This window comes from Ahaetulla prasina, chromosome 16, assembly GCF_028640845.1.
Source record: "Ahaetulla prasina isolate Xishuangbanna chromosome 16, ASM2864084v1, whole genome shotgun sequence".
Classification (NCBI taxonomy): Eukaryota; Metazoa; Chordata; class Lepidosauria; order Squamata; family Colubridae; genus Ahaetulla; species Ahaetulla prasina.
In genome coordinates, this window is record NC_080554.1 from 5,010,994 (window position 1) to 5,027,650 (window position 16,657).

Genomic DNA, 16,657 nt, shown 5'->3' on the forward strand with positions numbered 1-16,657 from the left:
AACCGAGAGCGCCTTTTTCGGGAGACGCATCCTGACAGCTCAGCTGGTTGGGTTACCCAAAAGACGCCAACGACGGACGAATTTAAACCGGGGGAGAGTGGGGGGGGGAGAGAAAAAGCAGAGCAAAGGAAGCGCAGCTCCGATTACCTGCCTGTGACTTCGATATTGGAGATGGCGTAGAAATACTTGTACAAGTTCTCTCTCTGGACGTAGGTGCCCCCGAGCGCGGGTTTCAAAAGCCGCATCCTCAAATCCGTCACGGTGAAGAAATCCTTCAGGCCCTTGGCGCTCTCCAGCCTGGTGTAAAGGTTGTCCATGTTTCGTAGTTCGGGCCCGGCAAAAATGGCAAAACGGTCCTTCACCTCGAATCTGACCTCCTTCTCTTTCTTGGACCCCACCCAACGGGAATATTCCTCCGTGCAAATGACTCTGTTGACGTTGGTCGTGGACAGCTCCCTCACTTTCCGCGCCGGCATGCCGAAAGCTTCGTTACATTCGTCCGCGTAGTACTGGTAGGGTTGCCACGTCCTCCCGTTGTCCAAGGACTTCTCCAAGATCATCTTGGTGGGACGGCCGTACTCAAAAGTCAACACGACGTCGTCGGTCAGCTCGATGGTCTTGTTCCAAGACAAGGTGATGTTGGCCAACAAAGGCTTGGGATAACGGCTCCAGGTCACGCTCTGCCAGTAGGTGGCCAGGCCTTCGTCTTCTTTATCGAACATCAGCTTGGGAGGATGGGCCAGATCTGGATTGGAAGCATCGCACTCGTCGCTGCACAAGTACGGGTTTTCCTGGAAGAAGAAGAAGAAGAAGAAGGAGAATGAGAGGAGAAGACAGGGAGATGAGAACGAAGAACAATAGGGGTTGGAAGACACCTTATGTTCTGTCCCCCCCTTGCCTCCGTCCGAGCGATGGCTTAATTAGCTGGCACTATCAGCTCTGGCAGCAAACTAGCGAGCGTCTGCCAAGTGTCTTTGTTATCTCCCTCGAGGCCGATGAGTCACCCAGGAACAAACAGTACTTCAGCTCTTAGTTAAGCAGTTGATTTGCCTGCTACTAAGAGGCACAGCAGCTCTTGCTGGTTTTATATCCTGTGGGGTGTGGCTCCATGACTCAGCACTTCCTAGGCCTGCCCCACCCCTGCTTCTGTTGTTCCCACCTCTCCTGCCTATGAAACCTAGGGTCCAGCCAGGCCTGATTGCCATCAGCTGGGTCTGAAGGCGTGGCCTGGGGGGGGGAAAGAATCAGGGGACGGAGGCCTCGTTATCTCCTCCACCTGGCCTGCCTCTGGCTCCCGGACCTGAGCCAGGGAAGCCGGTGCTCCCCGAGGTAAGTCCTGACGGCCCTTCCCCCTCACTTTCCAAGTCACTTTCTGGCAGGAGGCCCGGCTTGGGGGGTGCAGACACAACACCTTGGAAGTCTTCTAGTCCAACGTCTAGTGCCATGATGGCGAACCTATGGCACACGTGCCCAAAGTGGCATGCGGAGCCATGTCGCCTGGCACTTGCGGCGTGGCCCGTTCCACTTCCGGGTTTCTGGTGCGCATGCGTGCATGACAATCCGCTAGCCTTTTTGCGTGTGGCAGTGCCAGAGACTAGAAGAGCTGGTCTTCGGTTTTGCTGCATGAGCGTGTGCGCCAGCCAGCCGATCGTCACGTGTGCATGCGCGCCAGAGACCTGGAAGAGTAGCTGGCTGAAACCGGAAGTTCATTTTCAGACGCGTGCATGTGCCCTGGGCAGCTCCTCTTCTGGGTTGCGGCCCAGATTGAGCCCACTGAGAAGGGCTGATAAGTCAGTGGTGGCGAACCTTTTACTCACTGAGTACCAAATAGATACGTGCTTAGGTATCAGATTAAAAAATATCAATTAGTTTTTGAGTGAAGTTAGGAATTGACATGTATTAGAGTTTAAGAAAGAAGGGAATTGATAGTGTGATGGTTTGATGGTGTGAAATGGAATATGTTTTATGTTATATTTTAGATTATGTTTGTTAGTTACAATACCCTGTATTCTGTTCTGGGAAGTCTTGGGGGGGCGAGGGGGGGAAACGGGGGGGGGGGAAGGGGAAGATTATAAATTGATTGATTGCCATTGTACAGAAATAAGGGTAGAATTAAACAAGTTGGAATGGTGTAAAGTCGGGGCTGCTCGGTAACCACTCCCGAAGGGAAAGGGTAAGGAAAGAGGAGTAAAGAAGGAAGAAAGTAGGTAGGTAGGTAGGAAAGAAGGGAGGGAGAAGAAAGGATAGGAGGAGAAGAAAGGATGGTAGTGAGAAGTGGGAAAGAGGAGGGGAAGTAGGAAAGCGAGGAGAAGGATGGTGGGGAAAGTCGAAGAAGGATGAGAAGGGTAGAAAGGATTAAGGGAGGGAGTGGCGGTCGAGTAGCCCGGATTGAGCATAATTTGAGTATAGGATCGATTGTTGTATAAGTGATTGTATTGTACACTGGTCAAATTGTGGGAATTATTATGGAAAAAAAATAAAAAAAATTTGCCCTAAAAAAAAAAAAAAATAGATACGTGCTTTGCACACTTCATGTGCATGCGTGCCATCCGCAACTAATGCCTGGCTCTTCCCCCATACGCTTTGCGTGCAACCGCACCATCTGGGCATGTGCACAGCTTTCGTGCACGCCCCCACCGTGCACTGTACATACAACCACACCCAGCGGTGGGTTGCTACCGGTTCGCCCCGGTTTGGGCAAACCGGTAGCAGCAGCAGCAGTGAGAAGCTCCGCCCACCTGCCCGGACATTATCAAATACAATCTGCGCATGGTAGCAAAGATAAGTTAAACCCACCACTGACCACACCATCTGCACATGCGCGCAGATTTTGCGTGGCTCCCCCATGAACTGCGTGTGCAATGCGCACGGTTTCTGTGCGCGCAATATACGCACGCAAACACTTTCTGCGCATATGCGTGATGCACACAATTATTCGCATGCGCAGGAGAGCTCCGAAGACCAGCTGGGTCCCCTGAATTGCGCACCAGCTGGGGCACGAGCGCATGTGAATTGGGCGACAGCTTGCGTGCCCAGAAATATATTTCTGCATGCCACTTCCGGCATGCCGTGCCATAGGTTCGCCATCATGGTGATAGGTTATCGCTTGTGCAAAATCCGTTTTGCTCTCTTGCAAACTTCCACTCAAAGAAATTGCTTTAATCAGCGACCCGGATTGGTCTGCTAAGAAGAGTGGGGGGATTTAATTTTTTATTTTCAACATCATGAAAGGAGAGAGGGGGGCTTGCCAGCTCCGACTCCTTTCCTCCTTGTGTATTTTAAGTAAAATTGTTATTAATAGCTTAGCCTTCGAATTATTTTTCTTTTTTTAAAAAAAGCAGACATCTGTTCGGAATGCAAAAGCTAGGAGATCGCAGGGTCTAGAAAAAGAAACAAACCACAATCATGAACTTATTGTCCTTGACTTAACCCACAAGCAGCTGAAAGCACATTTTTGGGAAAAGCAACAATAATCAAACAACAGATATTCGTGCACGTGTGCCATAATCCTTGCGGCCTCCAACGTGACTCAGCTGTTGCCTTTTAAAGTCCCCATTTCTCTAGAAACTGCCTTATTTCAAAGCTGGATTAACGCAACGTAATAAATATTAGATGCGGCTTCGCCAGACACAACAGTCAAGAGTTACACGCAGGGTAAAATAAGCAAAATAAATACACCATGGTATAACTTAACACAGCGGCCTGGTTCACGCAACTTCACAAGACCAGGGGCTGTGTTCTCACATGATAAAAAACTACCAAACTTTATTTTAACCGAGTTTAGTATTTTGGGTGACTCTCCCGCCTCTGTTGTTCGGTTTAAGAGGGTCAGTTCCATATTTTAAGTGCACCAATGTGCCAAGTAGAACAGGTATGTCTGTTTCTTCTTTTAGCAAGAAATTTAAATGTGGTAAGGCCACACTTGGAATACTGCATTCAGTTTTGGTCGCCACGATGTAAAAAAAGATGTTGAGAGTCTAGAAAGAGTGCAGCGAAGAGCAAGAAAGAGGATTAGGAAGACTGGAGGCTAAAACATATGAAGAACGGTTGCAGGAACTGGACCGGGTCTAGTTTAATGAAAAGAAGGACTAGGGGAGACAGGATAGCAGTCTTCCAATATCTCAGGGGCTGCCACAAAGAAGAGGGAGTCGGGCTGTTCTCCAAAGCACCTGAGGGTAGAATAAGAAGCAATGGGTGGAAACTCATCAAGGACAGAAGAAACTTAGAACTTAGGAGAAATTTCCTGACAGTTAGAACAATTAACCAGTGGAACAACTTGCCTCCAGAAGTTGTGAATGCTCCAACACTGGGAGTTTTAAAGAAGATGTTAGATAACCATTTGTCCGAAGTGGTGTAGTGTTTCCTGCCTAAGCAGAGAGTTAGACTAGAAGACCTCCAAGGTCCCTTCCAACTCCTATTCTATTCTATTCTATTTTCTATTCTATTCTATTCTATTCTATTCTATTCTATTCTATTCTATTCTATTCTATTCTATTCCATATTCTGTTCTGTTCTGTTCCATTCCATTCTATTCTTCATTCCAATATTATTCTATTCTATTCTATTCTATTCTATTCTATTCGATTCGATTCGATTCGATTCGATTCTAGATTTGGAAATCGCTATACCTCTCCCTCCCCGTCCATCTGGTTTAGTGACCATTTGAGGCTACAATGGCACTGAAAAGTGTCTTACGACCATTGTTCACATCTATAACCATTGCAGCAACCCCTCCCCTCAACGTGGTCACGTGATCAACAAATCAATAAATGGATTCCCCTTTTAACATTCTGTTACATTGATTTCTGTGATTAAAATGTATGTCGTCGCCACCAATTAATTAACCAGCTTTGTCTTGAGTCAGATTGCTGGCCCAGAGAACTTAACAGACTAACAGTGTTGGAAGGGGCCTTGGGAGATCTTCTACTCCAACCCTCTCCCTCAAGCAGGAAACCCTACCCTGTTCCAGACAAATGGCTGTCCAATTTCTTCTTGAACACTTCCAAGGGTGGAGCAGCCACAGCTTCTGGAGGCAAGGCGTTCCACTGGTTAATTACAGAATACAGAATATCAGAATTACAATGGAGACCTTGGAGGTCTCCTAGTCCAATCCGCTTGTTCAAGTAGGAGACCCTATCCCCTTCCAGACAAATGGATTTCCAATCTCTTCTTAAAAACCACAACTTCTGGAGGCAAGCCATTCCACTGGTTAGAATAGAATAGAATAGAATAGAATAGAATAGAATAGAATAGAATAGAATAGAATAGAATAGAATAGAATAGAATAGAATAGGAGAAGAGAAGAGAAGAGAAAAAGAAATAGGAAGAGAAGAGGAGAAGACAAGAGGAGAGGAGAGGAGAAGAGAAGAGAAGAAGAAATAGGAAGAGAAGAGACGAGAAGAGAAGAGAAGAGACGAGAAGAGACGAGACGAGAAGAGAAGAGAAGAGAAGAGGAGAAGAAGGAATAGGAATAGGAACTACTGCTCAAGTAGAAGAACCTATACCATTCCAGACAAATGGTTGTCCAATCTCTTTTTAAAAACCTTCAGTGATGGAGCAGCCACAACTTCTTGAGGCAAGCCGTTCCACTGGTTAATTCTTCATTTTCTTAGGAAATGAATGTCTCCTTAGTTCTAGATTGGATTTCTTTCTGATAAGTTTCCATCTTGCCCTGTCCCGGGGTTCTTTGGGGTTTAAATTTAAGGTGTGTGTGTGTGTGTGTATGTGTGTATAGACTGGGAATAAAGGATCACACACACACACTGACCGCCTCCTACCATGGAGTCAAACTTGAGTAGACGACCGACTGAGACCCAGCACCCCATATATAACATTTGAAGATAATTAAACGTCTCTCCCTCCGAGGCATAAATTGATAACCCACCAAAAGACCAGGCAGGAATTCCTAGTGATATTTGCCGACAATTAATTTCAATTCCATTCACAGGCTTAGAGGAAGGGAGCTGCCTTAATTAATTTAGAGTGATTACTGCTAATAGCTAGTAAGTGGGAAAACACGGAGCGCAGAGACTATCAAATTGCAAGGCAAAAAATAAGAAGGAGCAGAAACCGGATAAATGCATTTTGCCAACATTGCCGGCGTTAAAAAAGGAAGCTGTTTGGGGTGTGTGTGAGCGTTAATAAAACGGGGGCCTTTTCGTCTTCCTGTCCCCTCCTTTTTTTTTTTAAATAGAAATAGTTTTTATATAGATTTCAGATGTTGCCTTGCCCAGACCAAGCTGCAGAAATGCGTGGAATTGCTATAAACAGGATGAAGAAGTGGTGGAATTCAGCCGGTTTGAGATGGTTCAGACCGGTTCGGGAAAACTGGTAGTGACCACCTGTGGGTGGGCTTGCCCACCGCCCCAGCGCTACGCCGTCCTATTTATCCACGTTTTCTAAGCCACGCGCATGTGTGCGATCCCCATGCGTGAGCAAAGCACATTGCGCGGAAGACGCGCACGCTCACATTTTGGGCGCATGGTGAAAATGATGTAAAACCCACCTCTTTATTTTATTTATTTTACTTTTCGTATTTTTATACCGCCCTTCTCCGAAGACTCAGGGCGCTGTACAGCAGAAATAAAACATAAATATCGGAAAAAAATTAAAATACAATAAACAATTAAGAATCTGATTCAATAAGCTGAAGAATTAAAAAATTTCTAGGTAAAAATTAATAAAATAGAATTAATTCCCTTAAAACCCCATTAAAACACTCAATTAAAAACTGTAACGTTAGGCCAGCCCTGCTTGGTGAAAAAGGGATAAAGTGATATTAACCACAAATAACACAAGAGCATTGCAATTTGTTTAGTGACCATTCACAGTTACGACGGCACTGAAAAAAAAGTGACCGGTGATCATTTTCCTCCCATACTTAACGCCCATTGTGGTCACGTGATTTACATTCGGATGACCAGAATTCAGGCAATGTCGACGGGGGAAGCCGGATTCACTTAATGACCGGGTTACTAACTTATCAGCGGCACCGCATTTGCTTAATGATGGCCGGCCGGGAAGGCCGCGAAACGGTGGCGAAACTCACTTAACCAACGTCTCGCTGAAACGAGAGACAGTTTTGGGCTCCGTGGCGGTCATAAGTCGAGGACTAGCTGTCGGCGATCCTTCTCCGGTTGTCCTTCGCCTGACGGCACCCGTGTCTCCTCCTCCTCCTCGGAAGCCAAAAGGAAATAAGAGTCGGCGTATCCAAGAGTTTAAATTAAGCCACCGGAGCCCTAATCTAGGTCGGTTTTGAATTTCTGAATTTCTCCTTTTCTTCGTACCTTCTGGGCTCGGGTGAAGGAGCGATCGATCGGCTGCTTCTTTCTCAGACCTGAAGGCTGGTTTTGAATTCCTCTCTCCCGATGGCTTCCCAACGAAGAAAAAAAAAAAAAAAGGCTGCTGGGCACCAAAGTCAACCGTGGCAACTCCCTGGCAAGCGAGACGGGTGTTGCTCGGCTTGCCATGAATCGGCGGAAAAAGATGCGGTCATTGGAGCTATTTTGGTCCAAGCCCAAGCCAGCCACCTTCCTCTCGGGCATCTTTCACTCCTTGCCCTTTGGTGGGGTGCCCCCCTTGGCTCTGTGTGTGTGTGTGTGTGTGTGTGTGTGTGTGTGTGTACAAGACACCGTTATTGGTGTTGTCTGTTTTTACGCGAAATGATGGTCGGCGTTCGGCTTCTGATTCGTTTTGAGTCGTGGATCCTCTTCGCCCTTTAAACTTTGGGCAGGAGATGATTGGAGGCCTTGTATGGGAGGGAAGGAAGGAAAGAAGGAAGGTTTTCGTAGGGCTTCAGAGATTTGTTATTTCTTTGTTGGTTTACACCTTGCTTTTCTTCTTTCCTTCCTCTTCCTTCATTCCCTTTCCTCCCTCATTTTTTCCCTTCCCTTCATTCCTCCATCCTTCCCTTTTCCTCCTCTCTCTTTCTTTCTCCCTCCTTCCCTTTTCTCTCCTCCTTCCCTCCTCATCTTTTTCCTTTCCTTTCCCTTCCCTACCCTTCCCTTCTTCCTTTCCTTCTTTCCTTTCCTTTCCTTTCCTTTCCTTTCCTTTCCTTTCCTTTCCTTTCCTTTCCTTTCCTTCCCTTCCCTTCCCTTCCCTTCCCTTCTCTTCTTCCTTTCCTTTTCTTTCCTTTCCGTCCCTTCCCTTCTTCCTTTCCTTTCCTTTCTGTCCCTTCCCTTCTTCCTCTCCCTTCCCTTCCCTTCCCTTCCCTTCCCTTCCTCTCCCTTCCCTCTCCTCTCTTCCTCTCCTCTCCTCCCCAACCTTTCATTTCCCTATCTCTCCCCTCCCCTTTCCCTCTTGTTGGGATTTTTTTTAAACCTAGCAGCAACTCTGGAATTCTTGTTCTTAAGAGATTATTGCATTAAGAGCCAGCGGGAGCAACCAAATTAAAAAAAAAAAAAAGGAGGGTCGGAGGGAGGCGGAATTGGGATTTGAATGGAAGCCGGCAGCTGGTAGATCTTCAAACCCATCTGTCTCTTTCTCTCTCCGATTGCCAAGCCCAGCAGGCGGGAGGACGCCCGGCCGATAAGAACGACAACTTTATATGACAACCGGGAATCTGGCAAAGCCAGACGGAGAACAAAGCGTTGGTCTCTTAACCCTTGCGCTTTGTGTTGTTAACAATGGATCCGTGGCAAGCCAACTGTTGATCAGCGGTATTAACCCTCCGTGATTGGTTCTGATCGGCCATATGTTACGCTTTCAACGGTTGTCAACCGGGGTTTATTTTATTTAATAATAATAATAATTTAAAAAAAACAGTCATTCGGTACAGGTAGGCCTCGGACGTACGACCACTGTTCAGCACATAGTGGGTTTCAAATCCTGGCGCTACCAATTTGCTATCGCCTGCGCAGGGCATTTTGGATGACGGGTGGGCGGAGCCTCCCGCCGCCGCTCCCGGTTCGCCCGAACCGGGACGAACTGGGAGCAGCCCACCACTGAGTTCAGCCCAACCCTTCTGTTGCTAAGCAGGACAATTGGTAAGTGAATGTCGACTTCAGGATACGGCCACCATCGGAAATACCGAGTCAGTTGCCGAAGCCTCTGAATTTTGATCACGTGACCGCCATTAAGTGTGAAAATCGGTCATAAGCCCCCCCTTTCCCCCCTTCGTTGTAACTTTGAACGGTCACTAAACCAACTAATTAATAAGTGGAATAATAATTAATAAGTGGAATAAATAACCAATTAATAAGTGGAAGACTTGCCTGCAGAAGTTGTGAATGCTCCAACACTGGAAATTTTTAAGAAAATGTTGGATAACCATCTGACTGAGATGGTGTAGGGTTTCCTGCCTGGGCAAGGGGTTGGACTAGAAGGCCTCCAAGGTCCCTTCCAACTCTGTTGTTATATTATATTATATATTAACTGTTGCATGTCAAGGATTGTCTTGTACTGCCCACACATAATTTTACACACCACTGTGACACACATTGGAAGCCCTTTACACAAGTTCTATGAATTCAACTTCTCTCTCTCTTTTTTAACTTTCCTTCCTTCCTCCGCCTTTACGTCCATATTAGCTGGCTTCTGCACGAATTGGTGGTTATTTTTTTTTTTAAAAAAGAAATACAAATTCCCATTAAAATCGCTTTTCATACATCGTTCCCCTGGTAAATAAGCTTTTCAGATGCACTTTTTTCATCTGTTGGGTTGATTAAATAAATGCTCATTCATTCAGAGTCAATCTGGCTTAATATACAGTTTCTTGGAGCTGTTTTCTACAGTTCTGTGTCATTTGCTCACACCATGGGCTCCTTGCTTAGAAGTATGCGCAGGGTGTGTATCACTTCGGTATGGATTTTTATTGAAGTTGTTCAAAAAACCCCCAAAGTACACAAATCTGAAGAATGAATGATGTAGATATTGATCTCAGAAAATGCATTCAGTACGGGCGAACCAGACACAAACTGAACAAACATTTTTCAATTCCTATTAGCCATAAGGACAGCCAGCAAAACTTAAATTAAAATCTATCACTTTACAAATATATTCCCCCTCCTCGCCACAACCCAAAATGTAAAACCACATCACATGTTGCTTACTCATGGGTAAAAAGATGGATAGCCTTTTTTTTTAATATATAAGGATTTGGGCAGTGGTGAAATCCATTTTTTTTACTACTGGTTCTGTGGACATGGCTTGGTGGGTGTGGCAGGGGAAGGATACTGCAAAATCCCCATTCCCACCCCATTCCATGGGGAATGATATTGCAAAATCCCCATTCCCACCCCACTCCAGGGGAAGGATATTGCAAAATCCCCATTCCCTCCCCACTCCAGGGAAAGGATACTGCAAAATCCCCATTCCCACCCCACTCCAGGGGAAGGATACTGCAAAATCCCCATTCCCACCCTATTCCAGGGGGAAGGATATTGCAAAATCCCCATTCCCTCCCCACTCCAGGGAAAGGATACTGCAAAATCCCCATTCCCACACCACTCCAGGGGAAGGATACTGCAAAATCCCCATTCCCACCCCATTCCAGGAGGAAGGATATTGCAAAATCTCCATTCCCTCCCCACTCTGGTGCCAGCCAGATTCTCCAGAATCTGTCAGAACCTGCTGCTTGGAGGTCATCTAGTCCAACCCCCTGCTCAAGCAGGAGACCCTGCACCATTCCAGACAAACGGATGTCCAATCTCTTCTTGATAACCTCCAGGGACGGACCGTCCACAGCTTCTAAAGGCAAGCCATTCCACTGATTATAACAGAATAATGGAGGTGGAAAGACTTTGGAGATCTTCTAGTCCAACCCAACTCAACCTAACTCAAACAGGAGACCCTATTCCTTTCTGGACAAATGGTTGTCCAATCTCTTCTTAAAAACGTCCAGTGTTGGAGCATTTAAAACTTCTAGAGGCAAGCCGTTCCACTGATTAATGGTTCTCCCTGTGGGGAAATTCCTCCTTAATTCTAGGTTGCTTCTTTCCTTGTGTTGTGACCTAAGTCCAAGTAGTTATTACCAGACACAATCAGTCCTAAACAAATATATTTTATTATTCCAAATTAATTCCAAAACAAAGTCCTTCAGAAAAAGTCCTTCGGCCTTATCACAAACCTTTGTCTTCTTTGGCACCCTGCCAAAGGCTTTTCTTGGCAAGAACCCCACGAAGTTCAGAAACAGGAGACGCCGACATGAAACAATTGTAGCAACGTTGCTTTCTTACAAAGCGCCCAAGAGCTGTTGCTGCTCTTTTAAGCCTTATGGGAGGGCCCAATCATCTCCTGGCCTTACTCCTGAGTTGTCCTTTTTGCTTTAGCTGCTCTTGCCTTCTGGCAGCTCTTCGCATGCTTGCACTAGGAACAGTGCAAGCGTGCTCCTGTTCCTCGGCCTCTCTGCTGTCCGCCTCTGGAGGCTCCCAGCTGTCCGCGCATCGCTCCCAGATGGCCCTGGCCCCATCTCTGCCTCTGACACAGATCCTTCGTCCGGGCCTTCCCCTGATTCCAGGACTGGCCCATCGTCCTCCCCAGCCACCTCACTGTCCAACTCTGCTGCCAGCTCCGCGGGCTGCTGGCGGGCCACAACACCTTGATTGGTTTCCATCCATTCCTTCTTGTTCTGCCTTTGATGCACTGGACCCGAGTTTCTTCTCCCATTCCCACATTCCATGCAGGGAATGCAGATTATAGGACTTCTTTCAGAGTGGGGGGTTAATGTTTCTAGGTCAGAAACTGTGCCACTAAGGAGATTATCTTCCTCGCCAGACTGGCCGAGAGACCTTGAAAGCTTGATACGCCCAGCTTCCAGAGTCTCGTTATTTTAGAAGCACCTTCTGTGATGTCGCTATTGTATCGTTGGCCGAGGTGGGTTTAGCGGGCCTCCTTCTGACAACCTCACATCCCCTTTTAAAAGAGCTGATCCTCTTAGGACGGTTGAGAGTTTCAGACTTGCCCCCAATCTCTTGATCTCGCATACAAACCAGGGGAGCCGAAGCGAACCACGCTTGGTGGAAAAGCAAGCGGTTCTGAGTGGGACTCCCTTCCAAACCAGCAGGCCAGCGATCATGCCCCGACACCGCCAAATCCAGCAAAATCAGGGTTCAGGATTTTTGGAAAAACTCCTCCTTTCTTTTGACAGCTTTCCAGGTTAAGGGTGAGGCGGGGTACGTACGACCCACAGTTAAAAACCAGAATTTCTGTCGTGAGTTTGTTGCGGTGGTAAGTCAAATTGGGCTTGATTTCGCAACAATTTTTTTTTCACATGATTTAATAAAATCACACAGAGGTAAAGTGAATCAAACCATTGTTAAGAGAATCCAGATTTCCCAATGGGTGTTTTCTTTCTTCCTTTCTTTCCTCCCTCTCTCTCTCCCTCCCTCCTTCCCTCTGAATCCTTCCTTCCTTCTTTCTCACTTTGAATCAATCCTTCCTTCCTTCCTTCCTTCCTTCCTTCCTTCCTTCCTTCCTTCCTTCCTTCCTTCCTTCCTTCCTTCCTTCCTTCTTCCCTCCCTTCCCTCCCTCCCTCTTTGGTTTCTCTTCCCATCTCCTTCCCTCCCTCCTGACTTCACCTTCCTCCCTCCCTCCCTCCCTCTCTCCCTTCCTCCCTCCTATTCTCCCTCCCTCCTTCTCTTCCCTCCCTTCCTCCTGACTTTATCTTCCTTCCTTCCATCCTTCCTTTTTCCCTCCCTCCCATTCTCCCTCCCTCTTTCCTTCCTTCCATCCCTCCTGACTTCACCTTCCTTCCATCCTTCCTTCCTTCTTTCCTTCCTTCCTTTTCTCCCACCCTCCCATTCTCCCTCCCTCTTTCCCTCCTTCCCTCCCTCCTGACCACCTTCCTTCCTTCCTCCCTCCCTCCCTCCTTCCCTCCCTCTTTCCTTCCTTCCCTCCATCCTGACCGCCTTCCTTCCTTCCCTCCCTCCTCACTTCTCCCTCCCTCCCTCCTTCCTTCCTTCCTCCCTCCCTCCCTCCTTCCCTCCCTGGGCCTCAGCCAACCAAATGCAGTTGAACAGGTCCAGAGAATGTGCTGTATTATTAAACACATCTCGCATGGTTTGACCACCGTCCAGATACAGAAAGACGAGATGAGCTGAACATTGCGTAAGAAGCCACCTGGCACGCAAGGAAAAAGCGATGGGGAGGCCAGAGGAAAATAAAATGCCCCTAAGAGGTGAACATCAGCCCTGGGCTGTTGTAGGACACCAACTTGGGAGTTGCCTGCACGGCTGTGTTTTCCGAGCCCTCTTCCTCCCATCGCTTCCCTAAAAAAAACCATGAAGGCATCCCAAAAAGGAGTTGCCACTGTCCCATTCGCCAGGAAAAACAACAACGGAGAAACACCGCAGCCTCCAGCTATGACAACGCAAAGTGCATTATTGATTCAGGCGGGAGAAGGAAAGGGGAAAAAATGCTTAGGACGCTGGAAAAAGAAGGCTCCTCTTTAAAAGCCGCTCTGCTGCCTGCCCTCTCTATTTGCAGCTTTGCAGAGCCATAAATATTTTATTAATGTTTTTTTTAAAAAAACGGGGAATGTGTGTGGGGTTTTTTTTTTTTTTTTTGCAGGTCTGGCTAATTCAAGCACAGGGCAGGATTGAGACACAGCAGAGGATGGAAAGAGAGAGAGAGAGAGAGAGAGGGGGAGATGGAAAAGAGAGAGAAAGACAGACAGCAAGAAACAGAGAGAGTGTGAAAGAGAGAGAAAGAGAGAAAAAGAGAAGGGGAGAGAAAGACAGAGAGAGAGAGAGAAAGAGAGAGAGAAAGAGAAAAGAGAGAGAAAGAGAGACAAACAGAAAGAGAAATGAGGCAGAGAGAAAGAGAGAGAAGGGAGAGAGAAAGAGAGAGAGAGAAAGGGAGAAACAGAGAGAGGGAGAAAGAGAGACAGAGAGAGAGGAGAGAGAGTGAAGAGAGAGAGACACAGAGACAGAGAGAGAGAAAGAAAGGAAAAGAGAGAGAGAAGGAGAAAGAGAGACAGAGAGAGGGGAGAGAGTGAAGACAGAAAGAGAGAGAGAGAGAGAGAAAGAGAGGAAGAGAGAGACACACACAGAGAGAAATCAGGGCAAAGGAGACCAACCCAAAACACGCAGCAACTTTTCTGAAAAGCAGGTTACGGATCCCAGCCAAGTACAAAAACCAACTTGAAAACTTCATGGGGGCCTCTGGGGCGGGGTGGGGGGGGGGGAAAAGAGGATTGGCTCACATAGACGCGTCTCCCCCCACCCCCAAACCTTAGGTTGACGTCGACCCTGAGCCGAATCCCAAAGGATGAACCAGCATCTTGTGTCGGCCCGAGAAAATATTTTGCAAGTGCAGAATCCCGGCAGGGATGAAAGGAATGGGCGGATCAGTTTTGTTGTCCGTCAATGCGAGGGTTTTTGTGCGTGCGAAGAGAGGAGATGGGTGCACACCTGTTCTAGACCCATCACTTGAGGTCTGGGCCCCATAAGACCACTGAGATGCAGAATAAGTATTAGATAAAAAAATATCGAATAGCATATGAGTAAATTTAGGAAATATTTTGTATTAGATATATTTCTGAAGGAGAGGGGAATTGAGAGTGTGATTAAGTGTGGAGAGACTAGAGATTATAATTTAGGAATTATTTTAGATTATGATTGTTAGTTTTGATACCCTGCATTTTGTTCTGGGAAGTCGGGGTGGGGGGTGGGGGGTATGGGGGAGGGGAATTGGGGGGTTGAGGCTAGAGATGGAGTGATGGTGAATGTACAGGGATTATTGAAGATGTATAAATATAATTAATGTAGGGTCGGGTCTGCCCAGTTACCATTTTAGAACGGTGGGGAGGGAGAAAAGAGAGAGTAGGAGGTAGGAAAGAGGAGAAGAGGAAGGAAGAGGGGTAGAAGAGGGAGAAGGAAGGTGGAGGGTGGAGGGAGGAGAGGATGAGATAAGAGAAGGAGAGGAAGGTTTGGATAGGTTTAAGCTCGTCGCGAGCTTAAAACTCACTTATTCATCTGCGCTGGACTGGGTTAGTTTTAAATTTATGGGTTTTTATGGGTTTTTATCCTAAATTTTTAATCTTGGCCAATTTAATAAGTTTTTTAATTGTATTTTAATCGTATTTATATTGTATTACTGTGTATTTTTTATCTGGCTGTGAACCGCCCTGAGTCCTTCAGGAGAAGGGCGGTATAAAAATTTAAATAATAAATAAAATAAATAGTAAAAGAAGGTAGAAGAGGGAAGAGTGTTAAAAAGGGGGGTGGTGACTGGGCAGGCCCGACTAAATGTATATAACTGTACATTGAATGAATTGTTTGACATGATTGTAAAAATAAAACTTTTTTACTAAAAAATAAAAAAAATGAAAAAGACCACTGAGATGCCCCTCCCCAGCAATCCCTTCCCTCCCCCCAAGGCTAAGAGGCAGGATTTCCCATCTTGAGGGACATCTAAGAAACAATCCGGAGGTCAAGTGAGGTGAGACTATGATAAAGTTGAGGCATCGTTCCACACGAGGTGAAAACTCAGCTCTTTGCGCGTCACGTCGTGTGAAATTTTAGGGTGTGTCAAGGCAGAAGAGGTTTACGTTTGTTGAGATATTGTCTCTCCGATGGACGCAGCCCTTAGTTGTGTTCACGCACCTCTTTTAACCATGTTAGAGTAGCTAACGTATTAAACCTGGCTAGTATTAAACATCATCATTTGGAAGGAAGCGAGGTCATGCTTGTTAGGTCTCAAATGTAAGTTCGACTTCCGACCACAATGGAGCCCGGTATTTCTGTTGTTAAGTGAGACATTTGCTAAACGAGCTTTGCCCAGTTTTATAACCTTTCTTGCCACTGTTGTTTAAGCGCATCGCTGCGGTTGTTCAGTTAGTAACCTGGTTGTTCAGTGAATCTGGCTGCCCCATTGACTTCGCTTCCCAGAAGCTCGCAAAGGGGATGACGTAACCCCAGGACGACGCCACCGTCATAAATACGAGTCAGTTGCCAAGCATCTCGAGGCCGTGGGGATGCCACAACGGTCGTTAAGGGCGAAAAGCGGTCCTTTTTTCCCCAGTACCGTTGTAACCTTGAAGGGTCACTAAACAAACTGCTGTCAATCAGGAATGGCTTACACGTGTGTGAATGCATGCGCAAAGGAACTTCCTTAACATAACATAACATAACAACAGAGTTGGAAGGGACCTTGGAGGCCTTCTAGTCCAACCCCCTGCCCAGGCAGGAAACCCTACACCATCTCAGTCAGATGGTTATCCAACATTTTCTTAAAAATTTCCAGTGTGGGAGCATTCACAACTTCTGCAGGCAAGTCGTTCCACTTATTAATTGTTCTAATTGTCAGGAAATTTCTCCTGAGTTCTAAGTTGCTTCTTTCTTTGATCAGTTTCCACCCATTGCTTCTTGTTCTACCCTCAGGTGCTTTGGAGAAGAGCTTGACTCCCTCTTCTTTGTGGCAACCCCTGAGATATTGGAACACTGCTATCATGTCTCCCCTTGTCCTTCTTTTTATTAAATTAGACATACCCAGTTCCTGCAACCGTTCTTCATATGTTTTAGCCTCCAGTCCCCTAATCATCTTTGTTGCTCTTCTCTGCACTCTTTCTAGAGTCTCCACATCTTTTTTACATCGTGGAGACCAAAACTGGATGCAATATTCCAAGTGTGGCCTTACCAAGGCATTGAAAAGTGGCACTAACACTTCACGTGATCTTGATTTTATCCCTCTGTTTATGCAGCCCTTGGCGTAGACCTTC

At 46.5% G+C, this 16,657-nt stretch overlaps 1 protein-coding gene across 3 annotated transcripts in view; it reads right to left on the reverse strand.

Moving 5' to 3' along the window:
- Positions 1 to 16,657, reverse strand: part of NTNG2 (netrin G2) — a 77,947-nt gene that overhangs the window by 37,516 nt on the left and 23,774 nt on the right. For all 3 annotated transcript variants that reach the window (XM_058159462.1, XM_058159461.1, XM_058159459.1), the window contains one exon: positions 148 to 791. In XM_058159462.1, the coding sequence (XP_058015445.1) occupies positions 148 to 722 (575 nt within the window). In that variant the 5' untranslated portion in view covers positions 723 to 791. The remainder of the gene's footprint in view (positions 1 to 147; positions 792 to 16,657) is intronic.